Here is a 26888-nt window from a genome sequence, read left to right as displayed (position 1 = left end):
AACGCAAAAACACTACACAAGGGTACCTTTAGTCCCACCTAGGGCTACACAGAGAAGCCCAGTCTCAAACAAAACAAACACCTCGTCATGTTACACAGGTAAAACCCTCTTTTTATTATATACAGAACACATTGAAATAGAGCATCTCCTCTGAACACAAGACAGAAGGCCCTGGCTTTCTGTAAGCTCCCAAAAGAACATGAATCATGGCCTCGAAAGAGTTCCTTCTCAAGGTGGTGGTGCATGCCTTTAATCCCAGCACCTGGGAGGCAGAGGCTGGTGGGTATCTGTGAGTTCAAGGCCAACCTGGTCTACAGAGAGCCTTCTAGGACAGATAAGGCTATTAGAGAGATGATCTCAAAAAACAAAACGGAGTTCCTTCTCCAGAAGAAAGGAGGAGTGCAGGGGAGGAGGCAGAGACAGTGTACATGTAAAACCTGATTCCACAGGACTTTCCCAGCATCATCTGAAACTATACATCCCTTGCCTTACAGCCGGGGGGTGGTTTCTTTGGTCCAGTAGACCTAGGACTGGGGTGTGCACCACTCAGTCTACCTCCATCTTCTTATTCTGCAAAGAAGCCACAAAGACTTGCCACTCCGTTGGGTAAAAGCGCTTATAGACATTGATCTTATTCCGGATCTGTTTTGGGGTGTCTTGATAGTAATTCTTCTCATCCCGGGCCATGGCCTATAAAGGAAGGACAGCAGGTGGAGGGCTAAACAGGCAGAAGTTCAAATCCTAGCTTTGCCTGAATTGAGTATGCCACTTCCAATCTATCCCCGGGGTCCAGCTTTCTCACCTCAAAATCCAGCAGAGGGCTGGAGAGTATGTTCAGTGGTTGAAAGAACCGGCTGCTCTTAGAGAGAACCCAGAATAGTTCATAGCAGCCTATAACTCCCATCCTAAGGGATCCAATACCCTGTTGACCCGCACAGGTTCCAGGCACACACGTAGCACACATACACATATACACAGGCAAAACATAAACATAAAAACATCTTTAAACAATGGGATTCCTTCCTAGACTTTTTCTTCTCTTTTTCTACTCAGCTGCAGACCAGGCTGAGACAGTCCAGTGTGTTTTCCCCACAAGCCCAAGTGTTCTTCCTGGCAGGTGGAACTCACCTTATAGTCCTCTCCATGATTCTCCACCATGTAATGAACATAATCGATGAGGTCCCGAGACAAGGTATTTCCTTTCTTCTCTGGGAGGCTAGCTTCTGCCTCCAGGTCTGGGGGAAAGGAAACCAGGAAATGGGATAAGGCTTTCGCTGCCCAAACACCTATCCGTCCAATGACACAAAGTTGTACAGGAGCACTTTCCCAAATTCAAAGCCAGAACTCACGTTTTCAGGCCCTAGAACCCCAAAGTCTGCCTCCCACCCATCAGCATGGCAACTCCTGAAAACCAGTTCTCCAGTTGTGATTTAAAATGAAAAGCGCTAAGCTTACCAATTTTAACTAGCGCCAGGCCCAGGGGCAGCAAGATGGGAAGTTGGATTCCTGTTCAGCTCCACTACCAACAGAAAGTACTAGGCCAGCATTTGAAGTGGGAGGGGTCTGAATTGCTCAACACCAGAGCTATGGGGTTAGACCCAGGTACAGCACTGTTATGTGTGAAGGGAGAATCCGGACCGTGTTGGCAATGACTGTTATACTTGTAAAACAGGTAGGAAGTACCAGCACTTACAAAGCTAAAGCAAGACGATCAAGTCCACGGTTAGCCTCAGCTACATTACAAGACATCGTTCAAACAAAACCCACGAGTAAAAGAAAAAGAAATGCCAGACAGAATTCCGGTACAGCTCAATAGCAGAGCGTGCTTTCCCACCCTGAACAGGACCCTGATTTCAGTCTCCAGGACAGCAAGAAGAAAAGCTACGCAAAAATGGGCAAAATACAGAAACGACATGGTCAAGTCTGATCTAAGTGTGAGGAACTAAAATAGAAATTTTGACTGTAAGAATACAGTCAAAATCATCTTTGGCCTGGTGGTTAGACAGTCTCAGCTTTGCAAAACCAAAGTTCAGGGGTTGCATTATTCAGCCATATGAATATATGTACCCACACAATTGTACTTTATTTTTCAAGATGGGGTTTCTTGATGTAGCCCTGGCTATCCTTGCTTGACCTTGTTCTGTAGACCAGGCTGGCCTCAACTCAGAGATCTGCCTGCTTCTGTGTCCCGAGTACTGGGATTAAAGGCATGTGCCACCACTGCCCAGTCAGAACCGTACATTTCAAAAGGGCCAAGAAGGTAAATTTTATGTAATTCTATTAGCTAGAATTTAAATCTTAAAAATTCTTGCAGGTCATGGTGCTTGTGCCTTTTAATCCCAGAATTGAAGAGACAAAGGTAGGTGGATCTTTGTGAGTTCAAGGACAGCCAGGGCAACACAGCTATGTCTAGAAAAAAAAAAAAAAAAAACTAAACCAAACAAGCAAACAAAACCAAACATAATTATCTTACTACCTTAAATATATGTGGCTTTGTATATATACAGAAGAGTGCAGGAATTCTTTTCTCCCCACATGTACTACTGAAAATTCTAATGTGAATCAGCCAAATACAGGAGTCAAATACTTTCATGTCAAGCATCTGTCTATTCAAATCAGGAGATGTGAAAAAATACAATCACCTGATTGGAGGTGTGGCTAAAAGGCTGAGGGTACACTTAGCATTCAAGAGGCCCAGGGTTCAATTCCCAACACACAGATAAGAAAATAACAACCAACCTACAACAGGGAGGAGAAGGGTAGGTAAGATTTCAAAAATATTCTCTCTTCTCTGCAGGGTCTGTACCAATCTCCATAGCAGAACACACAGAGAATAAATGTATCACTAGACAGACTACATGACAGGACAAGCTCTTACATCATGGGAAACTGGGAACAAAATTCAGCAGGTCGTTAAAAGGCTTTAGATCTCGTCAATATTAGCTGGGAAACACCTCGGCTATGACACAGTACTACCTGTGAGCCCCGGACCACTTTGTCTCTCTCTCTGAATCTTGGTCTCTGGCTGTAAATTGAAGAGATTGAGTGCCCTTCCTAGCTGTGAGAAGAACACAGCCCACACTCACCATTAACCACATAGGGCTTCCGAACAAGATCCTTGGGTCTCTCCTCCGTGTCTACCTCCATGGCCTTTACCTGTAAGGAAAAAGGTTTGAGACCAATAGACAGGCACCTTTGATCTGAGTTTGACCAGGGCTAAGGAAGGACATTGCCCATCCAAACCCAAGTATGCTTAGTATCAGAAAAATCCCTGCCCAAGATCAAGCAGAACTAGGTCACACCACACACAGTATGTTCATACCCACATTTTTTTTTTTTTTGGTTCTTTTTTTCGGAGCTGGGGACCGAACCCAGGGCCTTGCGCTTCCTAGGTAAGCGCTCTACCACTGAGCTAAATCCCCAGCCCCTCATACCCACATTTATATCACACCACACATGGTACACTCATGCCCACACTCATATCACGGTATGTTCATGCCCACACTCATATATCACACCACACAGGGTATGTTCATGCCCACACTCACATATCACACCACATATGATATGTTCATGCCATAGTCATATCATACCCACATATGGTAAGCTCATGCTCACCTCACACTCACACCCACAATATTATTTTTTTTTTTTTTTTGGTTCTTTTTTTCGGAGCTGGGGACCGAACCCAGGGCCTTGCGCTTCCTAGGTAAGCGCTCTACCACTGAGCTAAATCCCCAGCCCCCACAATATTATTTTTAACAAGCAATTCCTCTTTCTGCAACTACCCATGCCTCCCTTACCCTGCTGTGTAGTAACACAGCAAAAACATGAAGAGTGCTTTATAGGTTACAGGGAGCAAAGTCAGATATCTTCTTCCAGGGGAGGGCTTACCTGACAGTGCTTAGTTATAGTTTTACATTACGATTGCTTAAAAAACTCTTGGGCCATTTTTCTCTGGCATGAGGAACAGGGAGAAACTTGCCTGAGGTCAATGGAACAAATTCACTCAGTGAGCCCATTCATTAGGTTAACTAGGACCTTACCAATCCTGGGAGTTTAGTGGAGAACAAAACACAAGATCCCATTAAGGGACTAAGAGGCACATTCAATATACAGATGTGGAAATAAATAATACATCATCGTGTAGTTAAAATTACTATTCATTAAAAATAAAGCAGGAACGAGGCTGTGGTTGAAGTCGGTGCTATTTTTGAAAGCTTCAAGGGGTGGTCCAGAACGATTTGTTGGGAAGTAACAGGATGTCTGGGGTGACGGATAACCAAAGGCAGTATAGAAAACAGAAACCTGAAGCTGAGGAGTCAAAGATAGAAAAAGATACATTCTAGAAAATATCACTGAGATGCCAAACAGGCCCGAGAAGAAATGGTTTAAGTCGAGGAGGGAGTGTGAATGAATGAAGGAGGTCGTTAAAGGTTTTGACAGAATTCGTGTAAGCAAGGTGACTTTATCACAAATATGGGAAAGAGGTGTGTGTGTGTGTGTGTGTGTGTGTGTGTGTGTGTGTGTGTGTGTGTGATCAAATTCTGAAACTCTGCTCAGTGAAGGAAGGTCGGGTGGGGAAGGAAATGGAGAGAAATGAGGAAAGTATCTGGACCTGCTTCATCAAGTACCTTCCTCTTACGGAGGGGAACCGCCTTGTTGGGGTCCATGGCCAACCCCATCTCCGCCAGGTTCTGCCGCACGGATTTGGTGTGGTCCCAGGCATGTCGGATGTGGGAGCTAATGCCAAAGAGAAAGAGAGAGAGATTCTGTCACATCGCCATCGATCCCAGTCGAAGCCCCGGCCTCCGAACTGGCCCCTCACCACTCGATCCGTGGCGCTGCCTTCCGACGAGCATTCCGGTTCAGACGCTTTCGGTTGACGTTGTAACCGAACTTCTGCCTCCGAGTCTTTCCCTTAGCCTTGGGCATCGCGCAAACTGCCGCACCAGCAGCTCAAACTCCGAAACACGCTCTCAGAGCCGCGTGTTAATAGTCTCGGTCCCTGCAGCTCGCGCAGGGATTCTTGGGAAATGTAGTTTTATTATTAGCGCCTCCACATTCACTTAATACAGTTCCCAGAGAGCAACGGGCAATGGCGCCTGCGTACTACGCTTAGCAGGCTATTTCCCCGCCCCGTGGTGACCTCATCAGAAGGCGGGGTCCCGGGTCCGGATTTTTGTCCTACCTTGTTTTGTGCGGGTCGGTATGGCGGCTCCCGGTCCTGTGAGTCCAGAGGCGCCTTTTGATCCGTCCAAGGCCCCAGTTATCGAGGGCTTCAGCCCCACGGTCTACACCAATCCAGAGGGCTTCAAGGAAAAGTTTATTCGCAAGACCCGTGAGAACCCAATGGTGCCTATAGGTAAGTGTGTGCTGTAGGAACTGAAGACCGAGAGGACAGCTGTTTCGTAGGGGAACGAAATAGGGGAGGACCGAGTACATCTGGGGTGTGGGAAGGGGAGCAGACCAGAGGTGTGACGAAAGGACCGTGCCGAGATGAGCGAAACGAATCGAAACGCGTTGCGGGGCTTGGGGCTAGATGTAGCGGACCCCTGAACAACCCACTCCCGCCCTCCTGTTGTGGTTCCGGGAAAGTCGGGATAGGCTACATCGCCAAGGGACCGGTAGGACCCAACCAGTTGCCTCCTGTGTTTGTTGCCTTCTCCCTAGGCTGTCTGGGTACGGCGGCTGCACTCACCTATGGCCTTTACTGCTTCCACCGCGGCCAGAGCCACCGATCCCAACTAATGATGCGCACCCGGATCGCTGCCCAGGGTTTCACGGTCGTAGCCATCTTGTTGGGGTTAGCGGCATCCACTATGAAGTCTCGATCCTGAGTGTATGGCTGGGTCTTGAAAGCTCCATGGAAATCATTACAAAACCCAGGAGTAACAAACAGCCCTGTCAGACTTGCTGCCTCCGTTTCTGACAGGACCTTATTGTCGTTTGGGTGAGGAAGTGGCTGGTTTTGTGACTGATTTGCGCCTCCACCCCCGCCCCTCGAAATCCCAGATCCGTTTCTGTTGGGTTGCATGCTTCTATTTTGTGATGCGTCCCCTTAATTACTTAATAAAACCTTATTACACTTGTATGTGATAAATTTCTCCTTAATCTCATTCTTATGATCAGAACCATGACTTCTCGTCTACGTTGATTAGGAAGGAACAGACTGTTGGTAGGATTGGTCTTTAAAAATCAGCTAGGCCCGATAGTGCATGTCCTTCAACTATTCTGAAGGCTGAGGGAGAAGAATCTTGCCTGTGCATGACTTTAAGAGTCCAAGATCACTCTGTAGGGTAACAGACTGTATATCATTTAAAATGACCTGAGGGTACAGCTCAGTGGTACAGGACCTGGTCAGAATATAGAGCCATCCAAACTTTCTTGTAACTGTCAAGTTGCTTGGGGCATTAGTTAAAAGTAGAGATTCCCGGGTTAGGGATGTAGCTCAGTGGTAGAGCGCTTGCCTAGGAAGCGCAAGGCCCTGGGTTCGGTCCCCAGCTCCGAAAAAAAGAACTTTAAAAAAAAAAAATAGAGATTCCCAAATGCTCATTTCTTGGGATTCTGGTTCAGTGAACTGTCTGATGTAAATTTGCCAGCAATTTCCAAGTTTCCATAGCCTTTAGGTGAGACCTGGCATAGTCCTGTTGTGAGTCAGGATGTTCAGCCCACACCACCACCATTCATTGTGTACTCCAGTTCTCTTACTCCAGTTCAGCCTCCTAGGAGGCCCTCAGCTCTGCCGATCTATATACCACTCCAGCTTTTGACACAAAAGCCTCAAAGGCAATTGTGATCTGTGGTCAACTGTGTTGCTTGAGAAACTGACTCCTCCCATGGGTCACCCTGCCCCTCTGAACACTTCCTGAAGGAAATAAAGATAGATTTCGTGTGCCCTGACATGTTGTAGATCTCTGAGTGGAAGGTCTGTGACTAGAGACAGGTGTTTGTATCTCTATCACGATCTTAACTGTGAGGCATATTGCCAGCGTGGGACGCTGAAGCCCACAGAATGCAAGAACAGGGCATAAAGAGCTGAAGATGGGGGCTGGAGAGATGGCTCAGCGGTTAAGAGCACCCAACTGCTCTTCCAGAGGTCATGAGTTCAATTCCCAGCAACCACATGGTGGCTCACAACCATCTGTAAAGAGATCCGATGCCCTCTTCTGGTGTGTCTGAAGACAGCTACAGTGTACTTATATAAATAAATGAATAAATTTAAAAAAAAAAAAAAGAGCTGAAGATGGTGCCGTAATTAAGGGTAATGTCCACTGCTGGTGTTATGATGCCCACCTCCTAAAATACATTCAAGAGTTGAATTCCCGGCTGGAGGGATGGCTCAGCGGTTAAGAGCACTGATTGCTCTTCCAGAGGTCATGAGTTCAATTCCCAGCAACCGCATGGTGGCTCACAACCATCTGTAATTGGATCGGATGCCCTCTTCTGGTGTGTCTGAAGACAGCTACAGTGTACTCATATACATAAATCTTAAAAAATATTAAAAAAAAAAAAGAGTTGAATTCCAACTCAGTTCTTTAGGCCTTATTTGGCAATAGGGACTTTATAGCCATGACCATCAATACAGTCTTTAAGGTGGACTTTAATCCAGTAAAATTGGTATCTTTTTTTTTTTTTTTTTAATTTATGAGTGTGCGCTCTCTCATGAGCTTGTGGTCCCCCCCCACCCTTCCCCCACATACACCTGCCAGGAGAGGGCATCAGATCCCATTACAGATGGTTTTAAGTCACCATGTGGTTGCTGGGAATTGAACTCAGGACCTCTGGAGCAACCAGTGCTCTTAACCACTGAGCCATCTCTACAGCCCCTCGTATATTTAAAAAACCATACTGGACACACAAGTCATATAGAAAAAAAGAAAAGAAGGAAAGAAGATGGAAGCGGACAGCCACGTGAGGTGGAGGCAAAGCTGGAGAGCTGTATCTGCAAACCTAGGAATGCACGAGCTAAGCTACCAGAAGCTCAAAGAGGCACAGGTCCTGCCTTAGCATCTCCAGGGGGCATGGCTCAGTCACTCCCAGCTTTGGGACTTTAGCCTCCAGAACTGAGACAACAGATTTCTGATGCTCTAAGGCAGCCACTTTTTTTTTTTTTCTTTTCTTTTTTTTTTTTTTTTTTTTTTTGGTACTCTTTAATGGCAATCTTAGGGAACGAATACTGTTGGCAGGTACCCAAATCTTTTCAAACACCATAATGCTTATATGTCTCATAATGGCTTAAATGTCTTGTTTTACAGCCTCTGCTGAAGGGGAAGAAGGTGTGCTCACTGTTGCTTATCCTAAGTCCACAGGGGGGGATAGCGGAAGAGGGAGGCGCATCTGCACTGCAGGCAGCCGGCACTTCTCAGAGGGTCCTGGTCACTCTCAAGGAAGAAGGTTTGGCAGATGCTGTATTTGACGTCCTCTTTACTCAGGCCCTGACACAACCTTAGAGGATGCTGGCCTTATTTCCTACACGAAAGCCAATTCTGTTTGGGGAACCTTAGCTTTCTCGGCTACATATGAGGACAGCAGACCTCCAGACTTGTTAAAGAATCAGAGAGAGCAAGGTTGCAGATCTGTCCTATGAAAGTTTGCCTTCCTTCTTGAGAGGGCAGACGACAGACACAGACAGGTTGCAGGTTCCTGCCTCCAGCTTGCAGCTCCTGGGTTTCCAGGGTAGATCCTCAACCTTTTAAGGACACGAAGCTAGGAAGGTTCTAAGCACAAACTGAGCCCTGACACCGCTTGTGGCTTCCAGAGAAATGAGGATGCTAATAAATAAGTGTAAAAAGAGTTAACACACCCTTTAAGCCAAGAAAAATACATCAGGAGGGACAGTCACAATCAAGTGGACTGACAGGAGTCATGAGGGGCTGGAACAGGGGACCAGGAAGGACAGGGTGGGTGAAAGGGGTAAGGGTCCCGCTTCCCAGCTCCCAGAGACTCAGAGGAACAGAACAGGCGTGTGTGGCAGCTGCCAGAGAAGTTCCACCCTGGCTGAAGCAGCTGCTGCTCTGCCCCACCAAGGCCCGTGGTGACAGGCACTAGCGGGACAGTGGCGTCTGCTTCAGGGACATGAGCACCGAGCGCAGGCGGGACACGTCTTTACATTGCTTGCTGCTCTTAGGGTTGAAGTCACACAGCTGGGCCACCTTCTCCCACTCTGTGCCTGGGGTCTCCTCCTTGGATTCTTTCACAAAAGCCTCTTCCGATGCCCTGAAGGTAGAGAGAGGACAGGTTTTCACAGTTGTCTTCTCCTGAGTCACTAGTGTCCTACTCCCAGTCTGTGGTATGCGGCCTACCCTGGGACGTTAGCCAGAAGATTCCCCATCCCTGTGCCCTAGGACTTCAGCCACCAGGGAACAGCCTTGACATAAGAGACCTAGGCCTAAGTATGGAAGTCATCTAGGCTCAGGGCTTCTGAACTTCCTGTCTCCTCTTCCTGAGAAGTCTTCTCACCGGATCGTGGCCTATTGCTTTTTCTTTGAGCCTGCGTTTCACTAATGTAGCCCAGGTTGGTCTTGAACTCTTGAACTCAGGAGATCTTTCCTCAGCCTCCCCATTTCTGAGATCACATGCACCTGGCTAGCTTGTTGCTTGTCATTTAGTTCTCAGAGTAGAAATTACTTCCTCAGAAAGGCCTTCCCAGTCTGGGTATTCTGTTCAGTCACTCTCTCCCTACCATTCTGTTTTTGTTTGCTTGTTTAAAGCATAGCCAGTGTTGACCTTGAACTCCTGATCGAGCTGAGATTGCAGGTATGTGCTTGTTAGATACATAAGGGCCACCAGCTCTATGTATTTTTCCTTTTTTCATTACTAGGGATTGAAGGGACCTAGGCCTCAGACACAGTGTACCCATACTCGGTCTACAACCGAGCTATGTCTCCACCCTACCTCCCATATTTTCAACACCTCCAAGACCCTGACCAAGAGAGGACACTGACTAACCACCTAATCGACTTTGTAACGGGTGTGGAATTTTCCACATCTCAAGCATATCTGACTACAGAAAACTTCTGAGCCCAGAACAGTTGTCTGGACGGAGCCACAGCCCAGGAAAGGTTCTATTGGAAGCTTCGCTTCAGCTGGAATCTTATTAGGATAAAATCTGGGGTTGTTTCCTCTTCCGGAGTCTGCTTTGATGGTCCTGGGTATTTCTGTCTGTGTGAATGCCAGGCAAGAACTCTACCACACTTCAGTATTCTTGGTTGACGGTTTTGAAAGCCACTGACTTAAGAATGTTCAGCCACAAATGGGGCGTCTGTAACACACACCAGGTTTCAGTGACCATAGTGGAAAAAGGGCAGAAAGATTTTCAAGAGCCAGAGGTCAGGAGGGATGGAGAGAAGCAGTGTCTTCTGGACTTGACAGGACTCTTGTGTCATGAACACACAGGCTGTGCTTACCTGCACAGGATCAAACCAGCCAACAGTCTGGAGTATGAAGGGAAAGACAGTTTTCTTTAATGGTGTGGCTCCTGATTGGTCCACACTGAGGAGTTTGCGAACAGCACAAATTGGATTCAGTTATTTGGTGAGGGGGAAAAGGGATCCAACATTGGGGAGCAGTTGGGAGGTGAGTCAGAGAGCTCTCTGAGTGATCCCACTGTGCCGCGTACTGGAACTGGGCAGGGCTCAAGGGCTCAATGGTGGGACCCTCCATCATAACCTTGCCTTTCTGCTGTGTGCTCAGCTAACCTGAGAGGTGAGAAGCATGGCTTCCACTCTTCTGAGCCTATCTCTGGCCTTAGCGTCCAGTGTGGTGACCGGTCTGTGCTGTGAGGGTTAGACAGCGAGTGTGGATGGAGGGCTTTATCCTTGCAGCTGCCTGTCAGGGTCAAGAGATTACCCCTCTGTCTTTACTGCTGGTCTATGCCCAACAACACAGGCATCGCCGTGGAGCTTGTTGGAAACAGCCTGAGCCTCACTCAGTCCTATGGAACCAGAACCGGCTTTGCCCAGACTCCTTTGGCAATGCGTAGGCAGATGAAAGACTGAGAAGTCTTGAGTCCAACTCTCTCTCCTGTAGAACCTTCTTGGGTTCTCTGGACCATTTCCTTGGTTGCAATAGGAGCACTGAACCCAGTAGTAGTCTACAGTCAGATGTTTCCATGGCTGCTGACTGCCCTGAGGGTCAAATCTAAGCTCCTCAGCTTGGCACTGAGAGTCCAGCTCCCAAGTGGAGGCCTCCCAACATTGGCTTCCTTCCATCCCCACAAACCCAGCCATCAGTCCTCTCCAGCCCTCTGCCCCAGCTGCTTCTCCCATCTAGGGTGTCCTTGTCGACCCTTGCTACCCGGCAAATTCATCTTTAACTCTTAAAGTGTAACTGAGGGTCACGAGTCTCTGAGGCAAGCACTGGGTTCCCAGCAGAGAGTGTGGCTTCCAGAGTTCATGGAATACTCCAACTCATGAGCAGCTTGCAGAGGGAGGGCTGTCTGTCTCTTCTCTGTGTTTGACCAGTGACAGGCATAGAATAAATACTAGCAGGGGGTGGGCGAAAGGAAAAGAAGGCTGCATCCTGTCGTGCCCTGTGTGTGTTAAGGGAGAGGGCAGAGGGCAGAAGGCAGAGGGCAGTGGAGGCTGCAGTGGTGTGGTTCAGCAAGGCCAGGTGTGAAGTGATAAACTATATCAGAAATCACTGTGTCTTCCCTGTAACCTCCCCAGAATCGTCACACACTGCCTGTCACCTGGGGCTGACATCAGAGGAAACCTGATTGACATTCCAAACCTGGAGCAGGCACGGTCCCAGCCACACTCCAAACCCAGACACATGGGAGAGGAGCTGCTATGGAGAGGGCAGGGGCCCGTGCCCAAGTCAGTGCACTTAGGGGCAGGGCAGGGGTAGATTTAGAAAGACTGTTCATGAACAGCCCCCTTCATCTCACCGACCCTCCCCAGGAGGCTTCTCAGGGGAGTGGGGCTGCCCTCCCCCACCCCATGTGAGGTGCGTTCCTTCCTCCACCCCAACTTGGGAACTCTAATGGGCAAAGTTGCCTGCAGTTGGCTGGCAGGACTGAAGTAGAAGGCTGGAAGGCAAGGGCCTGTGCCCCCAGCAGTCCTGGAGCTCGCCTCCTGCTCTGGTCATTGCTCTGAGCCCAACCACATTCATTTATACCACACAGACAAGAGACTCTGAAAAACCGCCGGGCTACCCTCCACAGCCGCCCCTGCAGAGAGCAAAGGAGGCACGTACACATAGCCAATGGTATCAGCATCTGGCTGCTGGTAGAACGCTTTGTCAGCGATCCTTGAGGAAAACCGTTAGGAGAAGGAGTTAGGTGGGGGAAGACAGACAGCAAGACAGGCAGGCACAGGGTTAAAGAGAAAGAGAAACAGTGTGTTAGTACCTCCAAGAGGAGACATGTCAGGAAGTACAATTTAAAACTAAACAGTTGCCCATAAGAGAGCGGGGAGGCCTGGACCGCTGATGGCTCCCAAACCATTCCCTCTACGCTTTGACTCCCTGTAGACCAACATACCACATCCTCTCTTTCCTACCATGATGCCCCCAGGTCTAGAATGTTCTTCCTTACAGCACCCCTCTTTCCTGATGAGCCATGGTCACCCCTCAAAGACAAGTCTCTAGCCCAGTGGTTCTCAACCTTCCCAATGCTGTCACCCCCTTAACACAGTTCCTCATGTTGTGGTGACCCGCAACCATACAATTATTTCTACTGCTACTTCATAACGGTAATCTTGCTACTGTTATGAACTGTAATGCAGGTATGTGGCCCCTGGGGTCACAACCCGCAGGCTGAGAACCACTGCCCTAGACAATGATTCTTCTCCGGCGTGTACATCACTTCTTTGCTTCTACGGTCTTCACACACAGGGCCCCACTGGATGCGTGTTTGGCTCTGTGTGTGTGAGTCTCTCTGAAACTCCAAGGATACAGAAGAGTCCTCATCTGACAGCCAAAGCCCAGCTTAGCATGCAGCAGCTTGATTGCCTTTCCCTTCAGGGAAGATCTTGTATCTTGAAGGGCATAGCATCGGAAACAGGAGAGCATCCATTTCTCTAGTTTGCACCCGTGCCCCACCCTTCTTGTGCCTCACAGGGTCAGCTGCTCCCATTGTAGTCCCTGTGGTTTCCATGGGACTGGCCCCCATAGCAACCCAACCCAATGGGGACTTTCCCCCTGGCTGCGTCCTTTTGGAGCAACCCTTCTGTCTACTGGCAGGGTCACACAGCCCAAGGCAACACTGGCAGGAGCCACTGGATACCTGCTATTCTCCCTGAGCTTACCTAGACCTTAGGGCACAGGCCTGACACTGCTCTTCCCATATGGGGGGGGGGGGGAGGGATATATGACCAATGGTTGAGCCAGAGTAGAAGGAAGCAGAGCTGAGTAGCAGAAAGAGTGACCAATGACTGACGTCACTTATGCCCCAACGCCACCATCCTGGCCTTCTCATCCACACAGGCCAGGCCACTGCTGTCCTTTCCCTCCTCTGTCACCCTGGGTTGACATACCGTCATTTGCCATTTCTTACAGAAATGACAGCACTCAGGCTGGCTCTTCACTCCCTGCCAGGCCTATGCCCTCTCTGAGTTGCCCACAGAGGGCTTAGGCCCTGGAGAGTCTAGGTAAACTCCAGGCCTTGGCACCCATTCTGCTTCCTCTCAGTCATGGGGAGGGTAAGGGCTTAGGGGTGGTCATGCTATCAGGAAGCCTAGGGTTCCAGCAGCCCTCCTCCCTGTGTCCTCACTGCATCATCCATTCAAGGCAGTCCCCAGCATCACCACCCCACCCCACCCCCCTCCATAGCTCCCTCCATCTTCTCAGAGATGCCCCCGTGTTCCTATGACTCCCTTGGTGTTCTCATGGCTTCCCTCAGCCTCCTTAGCTCCTCTCAGGTTCCCTGGCCTTCACTCACCTGTTGTTGATCTTGTTCTTCTCAACCTGTTCACTTTGGCGCTGGTTCCACTCCTCCAGGTCTTTTTTGGCCTTCTCCCGCCACTCCTGTTCGGTCACCTTCGAGGCAGCATCTGTGAGCCCCGCAGGAGAATGAGTGTAGCAACTTTTCTGTGGAGAACAGCCTCCCTGGCTGCTCCACCCCTGGCCCTAGTCAGCAGCCCCAGGACGCGCCCTCAAGCGCATGGGCCTGCCTTGGCTGCCTAGCCAAGATTCCAAGGCTGCCTTACTCTGGCCCACCCCCCACGCGCGGCAGGTACCGGAAGCTATCCCTGCTGGAGTCACTCTCCCCGAGGTGTGCCCTCACCCAACTCCTGCAGCCTTTTCTTCTGCTCCTCTCTCCACTTGCGGATGCTCTCAGGCTCCTGAGTCAACCTGTCCGCCTGGGCAATCGCAGCGTAGCCATCGGCAGGCCCGTTAGCCTCCTACAACAAAAGCACAGTGTTCCTGGCCCATTGTGGCTGCCCTGCTGTTTTGTGCTACTCTTACTGGTACTGAGATAGCCCTCAAACCAGGACACCCAGGCAGCAACGGGCAACCTCAACCCACACTTGCACCCAGCCCCTGGTGACTACACCCTACCTTTACACTCTGGGTTCCTCTCTGCCAGTAACACAGCTGTGTGGGGTCAGGCTGCTCAACCTCTCAAGGCCTGACCATCGATCCTCCTGGCCAACCCTTTGACACTCCCTTTTGTCCATGGTAAAACAGCATAAATTATAACACTCCCTTGGGTTGATATAGTCATGAGATGAGTTTTGAAACTAAACTGGGGCCTGGAGAGTTGGCACCATGATTAAGAGCACTTGCTGTTCTTGCAGAGGACCCTAGTCCAGTTCCGAGCACCATCATAGCGGCTTACAGCTGTCTGCAACCCAGTTCCAGGGACCCACGTTCCTGCTTCTGGCCTCAATAGACATTTGCATGCAAGTGGTGTACACATACATACGTCCAAGCAAAACACTCATACACATAAAGTAACCCTTTAAAAAAACTGTAACTGTCATGTCTGGCACACAATGCTTGTGTGCCTTGTTTTACCGTCATTAAAACCTATCTCTGTTACAGGCCTGTCACATGATAAAACTTACATAGCCTAACAGGACCTCGTCCCTAATGTGTTCATTTGGCAATCGGAGTGTCACCTTTGTGACAGCAGGGCCTCATCTGGTGTTTCCTTACCACAGTGCCCATAGGAGACAACAGACTTTTCCCAAGAGAACACACACAGCCCAGCAACAGGCAAAACAGCTATGACTAAAACTCTGCCGTGGCCAGGCGGTGGTACACACAGCACTCAGGAGGCAGAGGCAGGCGGATCTCTGGGTTCAAGGCCAGACAAGTCTACAGATTGAGATCCAGGACAGCCAGGGCTACACAGAGACACAGTATCTTGAAAAACCAGAACAAAGTCAAACTTCGCTATGACAGTGAGGCACAGAACAGCTGGAGAGAAGGCTCAACAGTAAAGAACATGGCTGCTCTTTCAGAGGACCTAGGTTTGCTTCCCAGCACCCACAGGGCTGCTCACAATGATCTGTAGCTCCAGTTCCACAGGATCTGGAGTGTAGGCTCCAGGCACACACCTTTCTGTGGTGGTTTGAATGAGACTGGCTGTCCATATTTGCATATATGTAAATGCTGGGTCCCCAGTTGGTGGAACTGTTTGGAAAGGATCAGGAGGTGTGGCTTTGTTGGAGGAGCTGTGTCAAGGAGATGGGGGTTGTCTTGGAAGTTTCAGAAGCCCACCCCACTGCTAGTTAGCTCTATCTGTCTCATGCTAATGCATCAAGTATCTCTCTGGTACTGCTCCTGCATCATGGCTGCCTGCCTACTGCCTGCTCACTGCCATGGTCATGGACTCCAACCCTCTGAAACTGTAAGCCTCGAATAAACTCGTTCTTCTCTAAGTTGCCTTGGTCATGGTGTCTTAATCACAGCAATAGAAAAGTAACTTAAGACACAGGCAAAATATCCTTACACACAAAATAAAATAATAAAACTTTGCTGTGGTAAACTTGGACTCTAAAGCCATACAGACCCATTGCTGGAACCGCAAAGATGTGTGCATGTTTTCCTCACTGAAAATGGGATTCATAGTAAAACTGTCTCTCAGACCTGATGCTGGGATTTGACGCAACGCAATTCGTAAGGTATTTATTTCTTTGTGTAGATACAGGGCCTCACGTAGCCCATGATAGCCCAGAACTTGCTCTATACCTGAAGGTAACCTTGAACTTCTGATTAACCTGCCATCTCCAGAATGCAGCAACCATGTCTGGGTCACTGCGCCAGGGTTGTGTCCTATTATGTTCCATTGCGCTGATGAAACCCAAAGTGTATGCTTAGCGAGCAAGTCTTCCAACCGAGCTCCGTTCCCAACTCTGTAAACAGACAGAAGAGCGTCTGCCACAGGATGATTGATGGCTCTCATTTTGTGTTTGCCAGAGAGGACCTGACTGTGGGAGTCAGAGGACAACTTGAGGAAATGGGTTCTCTCCTTTCCTCTGCAGGTGCTGGGGTTGAGCTCAGGTCTTCAGGCTTAGCAACAAATATCTTTACTGCTTCTCCATCTCACCAGCCGATGGCCGTCAGCTCCCACTCCGTTTGTATAGAAGGAACACCGAGGCCAAGAAAGATGGACAGATGCAGCGGGTGGGTTCAGCTCTGAGTTGACAGAGCTTGGTTCAGAAATGTTGGGGGTTGTGTACCTGGGTCAGTGTGGATGGGATACCTCTGGTCTGAGAGACCCTTTCACTCTGAAGGATGGGAGTGTGGGCCCTGCCACCGTGCCTGGCACTTTCACTCTGCCCTCCATGTTCCTGTGGGCGCCAACCCCACAGGGCTCCTACTGCAGTGTGCCCCGATTCCTTCCTCCAGCCACTGAAATCTTCACCATAGACCTTGGAAGTTTCTACTACTGAGCCGCACCATAACCCGAGTTCTTGACCATTTTATCAACTTGAATTCTTAGGCTTTTTTATCTTCAGGGGTGCTGAAACCGACCCCATCTGGATCCCAGGGGACACCATATTTTATTGTCCTCAAAGAGCTTGTTGCTGTCTGAAATGGCTTACCTGTTTACAAGGTTACTTTCTGTCCCCACCCCAGCCCTCTAGCAGCCTAAGACAGGATGCTCCACAAAACCAGAGACTGCCTGATACTACACAGCATCCAGGGCAGGAGGGCCAAGATGAGGGAGGGTTTACTGAGGCTAGAGATGTAACTCAACAGGAGAGGGTATCTCTCATAAGACCCTGGGTTCAAGTACAACCCAAGGGACAAGGAGGAGGAAGAGGGGAGGAAGAGATAATTTATTAAATTCATATATATGGAGGTACTCGTGGACAGGGATGGACAAGATAGCCTGTCTTCTGGTTGCTCGAGATGGGAAGTCCTTCAGAGATGAGGGTCACAGAGGATGGCTGTACTGTATAGTACAGGCTAGGTGTGAGGCCAGACAAAAAATGACATAGCCATTCGTGCCTGGGAGCAGAGAAGCAAAGGACAAGAAAAGGGCCTTATGTGCCAGGATCCAGCAAGCTAAAGGACCAAATGGGGCAGGTCCTTGGGAAACTCTTCGGGGCAGAGGTGCTAACAAAGGCAGGAGGAAGTGGAAGGAAGACTGGAGGAGCATCTCTGGGTAGTCCTAACATTAGGGCTCAGAGCACATGGTAGTAAATGGGTGGCTTTGATCTCTGCAATTCCACTCCGAAGGTTTTACTGCCCTTGTTTTATAGGTAAGGGGACTCTAGTTCCAAAGTGCCACAGACGCCCTTGGCAAGCCCGTGACAGACTGAATAGCTGTGCCACAGAAGAGCTAACAGGAACACTGCCTGATTCCCACCCTGCCCTGGTCTCCTCCAGTGGCCTCCTTGTCCCCATCACCCCTGTGGTGAGGACTGAATCCAGGGCCTTAGGCAGGTGAGACAAACACCCAGCCACACTCCTGGGCCCCAACCTGGCTAAGTGACCTCAAGATTAAAGACTTTGTCCCTTCGGGGTCCCTACCTCTCCCATCCCCCCCACACACACCTCTCTCCTGCCTCCAGGCCACTCCTAAGCTGACTTAGTGCACGTCAGTAATGTATAAGGCTGTCAGGGTTACAGAGTGCTTTTCCCAGCAACCCTGTGCGAACAACAGGGCAGGGCCGCGAATCCCCATTTTACAAACGAGAAACCAGGCTCAGAAAGGTTAGGTAGCTAATTCAAAGTCATCCAGCAGGGAAAAGCCAGAAAATGAAGTCCCGGCATCCTCTGCTGCCTGAGGTCTGGGTATGAAGCCTGGGCAGCCCTTGGAGCAGGTCCACAACACATCCAGGGTACTGAGGCTCAGAGTTCCAACCCCTGGAAGTAGACATGGCCTATTCCAGGCCCACGGTATGAAGTCTACCTAAGCTGCGAACACCCCCCTGCACCACATGAGAGACCACTGATACAGTATGGTTGGGAGTTACATTAGGCAATCCTACCCAGCCCTGTGTCTGTGGCCTCTTGGGGCTTTCCTGACTTATCCCTCTATGTAGCAGACTCCATAGGGCCTCGGGATGAACCCTGCACCAACTGTCTCACCTTCTGTGCCTTTACACATGCTGTTCCCTCAGCCAGGGCCAGCCCTGCCTCCCTTGAAACCCACTTCCTGTGTCACTTCCCTATTGGGCTTCCAGGCTTCCAGCGCCTGTGTAACTAGAACGGCTATTAAATCTTGAGCAAAACAGGGATAATAAAAGAAACCTGGTAATGGGTGTTGGGAGGATTAAGTAGGTTAATCCCTGCAAAGCCCTCAGTTGTTTTTGGACACAAAAACACAAAAAGAACTCAAGCTGTTAGGTTTGGGTTTTTTTTTTTTTTTTTTTTTTTTTTTTTTTTTTTTTTTTCGGAGCTGGGGACCCAGGGCCTTGCGCTTGCTAGGCAAGTGCTCTACTGCTGAGCTAAATCCCCAACCCCAGGTTTGGGGTTTTTTTGGTTGATTTTTTTTTAAGGGCCTCAAGATGAAAAATGTGCCCAGGTTAGCTTTGAACTTCTGACCCTCTTGCCTCAGCATTACCCTCAAATCCAAGCTCCTAGGCTATACTGATTTCTCTCCAGGTTTCCTGGGCCTTCCCCAGAATTCCATTAGACGTAAACTCCGGGGACAAACACTCCATTGGCTTTGCCTTCACATCCACCACTGCAGGCCTGGACCCGGAAGAACTCGGGTTGAGAAATGAATGAACAAACGAGTGGTTAGAAAGCTAGGGGAGGGGCCGGGAAAGGCACTGCTGGACATTGTATCAGAGAGGCCTGGCTTACAGTGCCTGTCCTGCCATGCACCAGGTGACAGCCCTTGAGAAAAACCCCTCTCCTGGGCAATCCTGACTTTGAACCTGTGAAATGACAGCCTCTTGCTCAAGGCATCTAATAAGGCTCACATAATGAATGCAACAGCCACAAAATCGCCCCACAGCCCACTTGTGTTAAAAAACATGAGTCTGCGGCTCACTGTCAGGCTCACTGTCACCATGTGCTTAGGGCCCACACTACTAGACAGCTGAGCACAGCAGGGTTGCTGGCAGGCAGGTCCTGAGAAATGCCTCACTGACTTTTCTCCGGGTTGCTTTGGATTTTTTTTTTTTTTTTTCTGCCCGTGCCAGTAAGCATCAGGGGCCACACTGAGGCTCACCCATGTCTATCTGAGCCTCCTAGGTAGGAGATGGGGTCACTTCTAGAAGGTCGAGCAGCCTAGGGCTATAGTGGCCATATACTAGTGATCAAAGTACTCAGAACTCCTCCAAAGTACCATCAAGGAAAGGGCTAGGTATGGTCAGGAGCAAAAAACAAGAGGCTACAGGCGGGCCAGCTGACCTCCACTCAGCCTCCTGGTCCCCTCTTTGGAGGGACGTCTCTGTTGGCCCCCACTTTGAAAGCTGGGCTTTCAAGTGCATGCTAAAACTCCACGGTATATCCAGGGTATATCCACCGTCAGGATTGAGCAGCTAAGCTAAGCTGGGCTGAGCTGTTGAATCCTCTAAGGAGCTCACAGGAGGAGAGATGCAAAGGGGGTGGGGGTGGAGAGGGAGCTGGGGGAGGGGCATGGAAAGGAGAGGAGTTCTGCAGGGGTCCTCCAAGCCCTGTCCCTGTCACCCAAGTAGCCAAAGGAGCTGGAATGGGTGTTTATTAAACTTCTCCTCAGGCTGTGCTGCGGATGAGGCTTGCGGCCAGTCACTCACCTAGTCGACTAGAACAGACTGAAGCAAAAGGCTCTACCCAGAGTGGTGGATGTGCTGGGTTTGTGCAGGCCAAGGTTTTTGCCGGGAAAGTGCGCGCCACACACCACTCACTCTGCCTACCCTACGGATAGTTTTCTGGGTCCAGCAGCAGAGCAAAGCACAGGTCAAAGTGTCTGCAGGGCAGGCAGGAAGGCGCTTTGCTGCAAAGTCAATTAAACTTCTGTGACCTTCCTTTGCCCAGGAGTATTCGAGGGCAGTAAGGGTGTGGCGTGATCTGCAGATCAACATGCCTGGGGCGTTGTGGTAGCAGAGAATAAGAATTGCTCCTGAAACTCCACTCTTCACATCCCCTAATGGACAGTGACGCTGAAGGAGGCAGTGGATGGCTAGGAGAGCCAAGGCCAGGAGAGCCAAATCGTTCAAGTGAGGAAAACTCCATCTGTGAATCTCTTCAATATCTGTTGAAACTTCAAGCTTCTCCTCAATTGAAAAGCGAAGAGTATGTTCCTCAGAATGTTCTAGATGCTCTTGCAGTTCCAAATGCTACTCCAGCAGTTTCACTGCAGAACAGAGACCCTTTGAGCCATTAAAGTCTTCATGGGTGTTCCTGGAGCCTGGAAACAGCCTGACCAAAGTCCTAACAGCACAGGAACAATACTTCCTTAGCTCTCCTCTACTCAACTGGACCCGAAGCCGGGGTCCTAGGGAGAGACTATTCTAACTCACTGTTGAGTCATTTTCCAGAAATGGGGCTAGGCCAGTTTTCCTGTGTTAGGACGAGCCCATCCCACTTACATAAGAGAGTATTGTTTATTCTCCCAGGATCCAAGAGGCCAACTCCTCCACAGGGTGGGGCTCAGGAGATCCGGAAGCTTCAGGCCCCAACAAGGGCGGCATCTTACCTGCTCACATAGAGAATTAAAACTCACGTAGTAGAGGCTCAGCCCCACCCACCTAGACGTCCGGGGGTTCTCCGCACTATGTGGGGTTTGGGGATATCATATCATTGGCATGTGCGCTCTCTCCGTCTGCGTGTTTTGTTCTGTTTCTGTGGTCCTAGGGAGTTTAACTTAGAGCTTCTCTACTGAGCCGTATCCCCAGTCGGCCTTCAGCTAGCACACATTCTACCCTCCCATCCACACCGTACCAGCCCCTATAGTAGGAAGAGGAAGCCAGGGCCTCTTACTCTCAGGGCCGACCACTGTTAACAATTGGAATGACTTTTCCAAATATTTTGTGCAAACACTTAAAAAGTAAAAATAACGGTACATCATTCATTCTGCAAGTTGCTTTCATAAGGGCATGCATGCCTATAGGGACAGGAAGGGACAGGAAGCTCGCTAGCCCTTTGGAACAGGCGACCTAGGCCCCCGATTTTGGACATGTAGGTTATTTCTAGTTTGTCTGCTGTGACAAACCATCCTGAAGAGAATCTGGAGAGAACCCTTTCCAATCATTTGCCTAGAGGGAAATTCCATACGTAATCGCCTGATCAAAGAGCCTACCCAGTTAAAGTGCCCACAGGTGTGGGAGATGGCCAGTCAGATCGGCCTCCCATCAGAGGCACCTGCCCCGGCACAGCTCTGCTTCCCTCCATCCCACACCACTCCTTCCTGTAGCTAGAGACTCCTGAGGACAACCCGAGGGACTCCTCAGTCAGTCCCTGCCTCCCTCACACAACGAGAAAACAGTCAGTGTAGCAAACGTGGTGATCTCCAGTGACCTAAATGACCTCCAACGGAGAAACAAGTTACTGAGCCTGAGACAGTCCGTCCCACCTCTGCTTACCTGAAACACATCTCCATTGACTGTAGTCCCCATGTCCTCCGAACCACCTGGAAAGAGCAAGGAGACAGAGTCATTCACAGTCCAGCTTACAGACACAGAACGCTCCTGTCTTTGCCTCTGGAGCCAACCTGTGCATACACCCATGGGTACGCTGATACATCCCCTCATCCCCTCGATGTAATGGATAGATAAACAACGAGGCTCAGGCCCTGACTGTTCCCATGCGCACCCACTGTCATACCTAATATGTGCCGCAGCCCTATGATGAAACTGTTAGTAACCCATTTCACAGATGCTCACGTGGAGGCTCAGAAGGCTACTGTGATTGCTCCAGATCACCTGGCAGGGCTCTGTTCCTCACCTAAGAAGTTAAGTGTGAAGCTGGTACCTGCTAAGTAGACAGGGGTACTGTGAGCTTAGGGAGAGGCCACGGGGGATGAGGGAGAGAGGGGTCTGTGTCTCTGCATGTCCTGCCGGAACCTTGAGCAACCGCTCTGCCTGGGCAAGCAGGACTCACAGCTCCCCCTGGGCAACGCTTGGCCTATTTTTCCCTCTCTGTGCCCCTCCCAGGGTTTCACTTCACGGCGACTCCTCACAATCCCTTTATCCAACATCCAGTTACTCACAAACTACCTGTAGCTCCTGCCGCAACAGCAACCCTTACGGTTGCCTTCCACTCGCTCCAACGCCCTGTGCCCTCGCCGTCTCAGACCTACACTCCTGCTTTGGTTGGGTCTGTCCTGCTACTGGCAAACAAAAGTGCCTTGGCTTGGAGCCACACCCATGCATGGGGCCTGGGCTTCTCTCTACAAGTTCAGTCCCTAGATGCCAAATGAACAAATTAGTTTTTTTAATGGTGTGCAAGTCACCTCCTATAGGGGACCTACTTCCCAAGGCACCAAAAGACTGTGTTGTGTCTTAGGGGTGCACTGGACACTACACAGGGTGTCCCACTCTCTTCTACAGTGACCCTGTATGCCCCAGGGGCATGTACTTCTTACCAGACTCTAGATGCATATTTTTTTTTCCCAGCTAAGGGCCCCTGCATAGAACGGATGAGCAAGACGGCCAAATGAGAGCTGAAGTCTTCTTTGGGGCTCACTGTAATTGACAAGGCCTCTCTGAGACTGCCACGCCTGCTAGCTGTGAGCCACAAGCAGGCCTTATGTGGTCACCGCACACAGACAATCAGCCCTGTACGGGATAGACTGGCCTCTGAGGAGCAACAGTACTTCCGGCCTAAGCCTGACAGGATTGAAGGGGGCTACCCAGCCTCATGTAAATCACCTGTCACTGATATAAATGGTAACTTATTTACCACCAAGCAGTGATTAATCCTGAATCCACTACGACAGCTCTCACCTCACCCCCTCTGGTAGGGTTTCTACATACAAGTGGCCTGCTCTCTGAATGAGGTGATCCCAAAAGACTATGAGCATCTTCCTCAGAGGGGCTTCTGGGCTATCTTCTCTACCTAGCCTTGGGATGCCAGGGTCCATTCCTGATGCTATGTACTGATGGGAACGGCTTTTTGGAGATGCAGCACCACTTCTCTTTAACCTGATCTGCCTCCAGCAGACCCCTCTTTAGCAAGGCCACATGGATTTCCCGTTGCCTACCCAGGCCTCCAGGAAAATGGGTCATTGTTAGCCTCTTTGGGACAGCATACACACTCACTCTCGGAATCACCAGCGTGTATCCCCACAGGGCTCTTGCACATTTAGGATTCCAACTCTAAAACAGTGCCCGGCAGAACAAACACAGCAAGGCAAATAACGAGTCCCAAGGATAGGGTTTTTGGTGTGCAACCTCCTCGGGAATAAGGGCAAAGGATCCAGAACATTCCTGAGAGCTTACTGAGGCCAGCAGGGGCAATAGGATTACACGGAGCTGGCCCATAAGTCAGTCTAGCCAAGAGCCGGGAGAACAGGGTGTGAAAGTGTAGAGCATTTGGGCAGTGCCCAAGGCTGATGAATGGAAACAAAGTATCCGCGGCTCAGGCCCGCTGCAGATCTGGCGAGAGGGAAGGCTCAGTGGGGTTCCGGTTCAGGCCTAAGCCAGACACAGCTTTCCCCAGGCAGCCAGCCTGAGAGCCAGCGCAGTGAAGCAGTTGAACTCCCGCACAGAACTGCTATCAGAAGACCTCATTGTCTAAGGGAGGTGACTCAGAGGTGTGCATTGGTGGCTGCTGTTAGAATCAGATTCTTTTCAGCTCCCAGAAGGCCCAGACAGTTCACCTCAGACCACCCAGGCTTCTACCATTCCCTGCGATGCAGAGGTGTGTCCCACCATCTGGGCTTTGGAGAATGGGGTCCCTTTTTTTTTTTTTTTTTTTCGGAGCTGGGGACCGAACCCAGGGCCTTGTGCTTGCTAGGCAAGCACTCTACCACTGAGCTAAATCCTCAACCCCAGAATGGGGTCCCTTCTTTTTATGCTTGAACAGCCGTTGAACTCCCTCCTGAAGCATCCCCTTCTTCCCCAAACTGTCACTCCGAAGGGCAGCTGGGCACCTGCAGCATCAAATGTAGGAGTCCGGGAGACTCTCAGAGGGCCATGTCCCTGGCAGCTCCCCTAAGGATTATCCCCACTGTCCCCCTCCAGGTTATCTCATATCTAGGGCCATTCAGTGCCCTACCCACTCAGATTGTCAGTCCCTAGGAAAGATGACAACTTGCAAAATCCCAGGTTCATGTGGCCATCCTCAGCCCGAACCGCATCTGTCTTTCTCCTGAGTTTCTGACAACCTGGGACCTCCTAACGAGGGAAAAGACTGTTCTCAAGGGGTAACCGTGGACAAGTGAGTCCCATGCAGGAACTTAGGTAGCTTCACTGGGACAATGAAGGGCCTATGTTGAGGTACTGAGAGCTGCTATTTCAGACCTGCATGGATGGCTTGGCTAGACCCTGCTGCTCCTTGCCTTATCCAATCATCCCCTAAGAAGACCCCAAGACCTATCATTCATGGCTGTGTGGCCCTAGGCAAGACATTCAAACTCCAGGGTTTTTTTCTTTTTAATTATTATTATTATCTATGTCTTATTTATGTGTGTGTTTTGTGTGTACAGCGCACACTTGTATGTGAGGTCAGAGGACAATTTGTGGGCGTGAGTTCTCTCTACCACGTGGTTTCCACGAACCGAGCTCAGGTGTCATCACCTGGGTTGATTTACCTTGACTCCCCAAGCCATCCTGATAATCCCTCAAACTCTAGCTTCGTGTATGTTACAGAAGGCTTATTACACTCTTATGTCAGAGTTCATTCAACTGCTTGGCCATAGATACAGTTTCTTCTTCTTTCTGTGTCCCCAGCAGGGATGGCAACACAGTAAAATGTTGAATGAAAGGAAGATAAACATAATATCTACAATTCTTATTTCCAACAGGACCCATTAAACCTCTTTAACATGACACCAAAAAAGAAAAAAAAAAAAAAAGAAAGAAAGAAAGAAAAGAAAGGAAACAAGATCTATTAGGAGTGCAACCAGGAAGGTTCATATTTTTACTAAATATTTAAGTATATTTATAAGAACAAACAGGAAGGGTACAGCCCATGGTCATGTGTGCCCCTGTCCAGACCTACAGTCAGGCTCTTGAAAGACTGTGTGGTACGGACAAGACTCAGCATCCGACAGAAGGGGTTTAATTCTCGATTGCTACTTCCTAGTTGTTTTAACACCCTTTGAAGCCAGTTCTGAAATGGGTTCCGTAACGTGTATGAAATTATTCTATGTAATTAACATTGTCTCCTGCAGGACGGCAGGTGGTCCCCAAGGAAGAGCTGCTGCGAGTTCTCCTGCGAGCGCCCCCTGCTTCCTTGCAGAATGGAACGCTAAGCCCTCCTGGGTCAGGAGGACTGTGTCTGTCCCACACCTGTACCACTTAGCTAGGACAATGGGACAGTCTCAGAACCGAGCAGGGGGAGGGTTCCAGAGCCAGACGGTGGAGGAGTTGGCCTGGAGATGAAATGTCATGACTAAAATTCCTGTCCCCAGAGTCAGCAGATCCAGCCTCAGCGCAGGCTCCAACTCATCTCCCGGCTCCTCCCTCTTTTCCCAGGCCTCACAGATACACACAGCCCCCCGGGGTACCCCTGGTCACCCTGGATAGCTGGGTTCAGACTACTGCAGGAACCCAGGCCGGGTCTGATCGAGACTGGGCCTCCCGCCCCCGGTGGTGGCCTCGGCCCCCCGTTCCAGGCCGCTGCGCTGACTCACCCCCGCTCGCGAGTCCGGGCTGCGCAGAGGCCACCTGGCTGGCGGCAGGTGCCCCGAAACCCGAGTCATTCTCGATGCCAGCAATCTCGCTCTCCTGCTGGGCCAGGAAGGCGGCCGCCGGGTCCTCCTCGGCGGCCTCGGGGGCCCCGCTCTCCGACGACGAGAAGAAGCCGAAGTCCTCAGCCATCTTCCCCGCGTGGCTGCTGTCACCTCCCGCCCGCACCCGCGGCCCGCACTTCCCGTCACCCGCCGGGCTTGCCTGTCACTGCGGCTGCAGCGGCGGCGGGAGGAGTCGCGGCGGGAATGTGGTGACGTCAGCGGCCGAGGGCGGGGCCCGCGGGGCTGGGTGGTCGCCCCGCCCTCGGTTCGAGCCCCGGGGCAGCCCACCTACCGCCTCACCAGCCCCAGAGCGTGCAAGCCTCCCGAGCCCGCCCGGGTCCATTCACGGAAAAGTTTCTCCTATTTTTGTAGCTGCGTGATATGAACGCCCTTTTCCTGCGTAGGAGGAGGGAGCTGAGTGCCCGGTGCGCGCAGCAGAGCCTTGTTCTCTTGGCCTAGGACGGCACGAATCATCCCGCCGCCCTATCTGTGTGATGATCCCCTGAAATCAGGGACGGTTCCTCTTTCTCTGTGTCTGGTGACATTGATGTTCGAGAAGGCAACTGGCTGATTGTTTTGTCTCTCCACTTGAGCTCTTTCTTTAGTTATTCAGATTAATGTGACCGAGTTCTTACAGCAGAATGTCAGTTTGTCCCAT

The 26888-nt window shown here is 50.3% G+C and overlaps 3 protein-coding genes across 4 annotated transcripts; 1 reads left to right on the top strand and 2 right to left on the bottom strand.

The window, feature by feature from the left end:
• Window positions 1-85: 85 nt before the first annotated feature.
• Window positions 86-5003, bottom strand: Nop16 (NOP16 nucleolar protein). The gene is made up of 5 exons (NM_001047095.1): window positions 4829-5003; window positions 4635-4743; window positions 3087-3156; window positions 1129-1235; window positions 86-690 (listed from the first exon to the last, which is right to left on the bottom strand). Exons 1-5 carry the CDS (start codon window positions 4933-4935, stop codon window positions 547-549), a joined length of 537 nt encoding a protein of 178 aa, NP_001040560.1. The 5' UTR covers window positions 4936-5003; the 3' UTR covers window positions 86-546.
• A 172-nt stretch (window positions 5004-5175) lies between these two features.
• Window positions 5176-6100, top strand: Higd2a (HIG1 hypoxia inducible domain family, member 2A). Its single transcript, NM_001106102.1, has 2 exons — window positions 5176-5365; window positions 5674-6100. The coding sequence occupies exons 1-2, from the start codon at window positions 5212-5214 to the stop codon at window positions 5838-5840; spliced, it is 321 nt and encodes a 106-aa protein (NP_001099572.1). The 5' UTR covers window positions 5176-5211; the 3' UTR covers window positions 5841-6100.
• Window positions 6101-8782: 2682 nt separating this feature from the next.
• Cltb (clathrin, light chain B) lies at window positions 8783-26645 on the bottom strand. 2 transcript variants are annotated; one of them, NM_053835.1, is given in 6 exon segments: window positions 8784-9219; window positions 12199-12252; window positions 13883-13994; window positions 14228-14345; window positions 21918-21964; window positions 26132-26346. In NM_053835.1, coding segments are annotated over 6 exon segments (690 nt in total). In that variant the 5' UTR covers window positions 26319-26346; the 3' UTR covers window positions 8784-9047.
• Window positions 26646-26888: the final 243 nt, after the last annotated feature.

Source organism: Rattus norvegicus, chromosome 17, assembly GCF_036323735.1.
Source record: "Rattus norvegicus strain BN/NHsdMcwi chromosome 17, GRCr8, whole genome shotgun sequence".
Taxonomy (NCBI): domain Eukaryota; kingdom Metazoa; phylum Chordata; class Mammalia; order Rodentia; family Muridae; genus Rattus; species Rattus norvegicus.
Note: the sequence above shows the minus strand (reverse complement) of the source record. Positions and strands in the feature narration are given on the sequence as shown.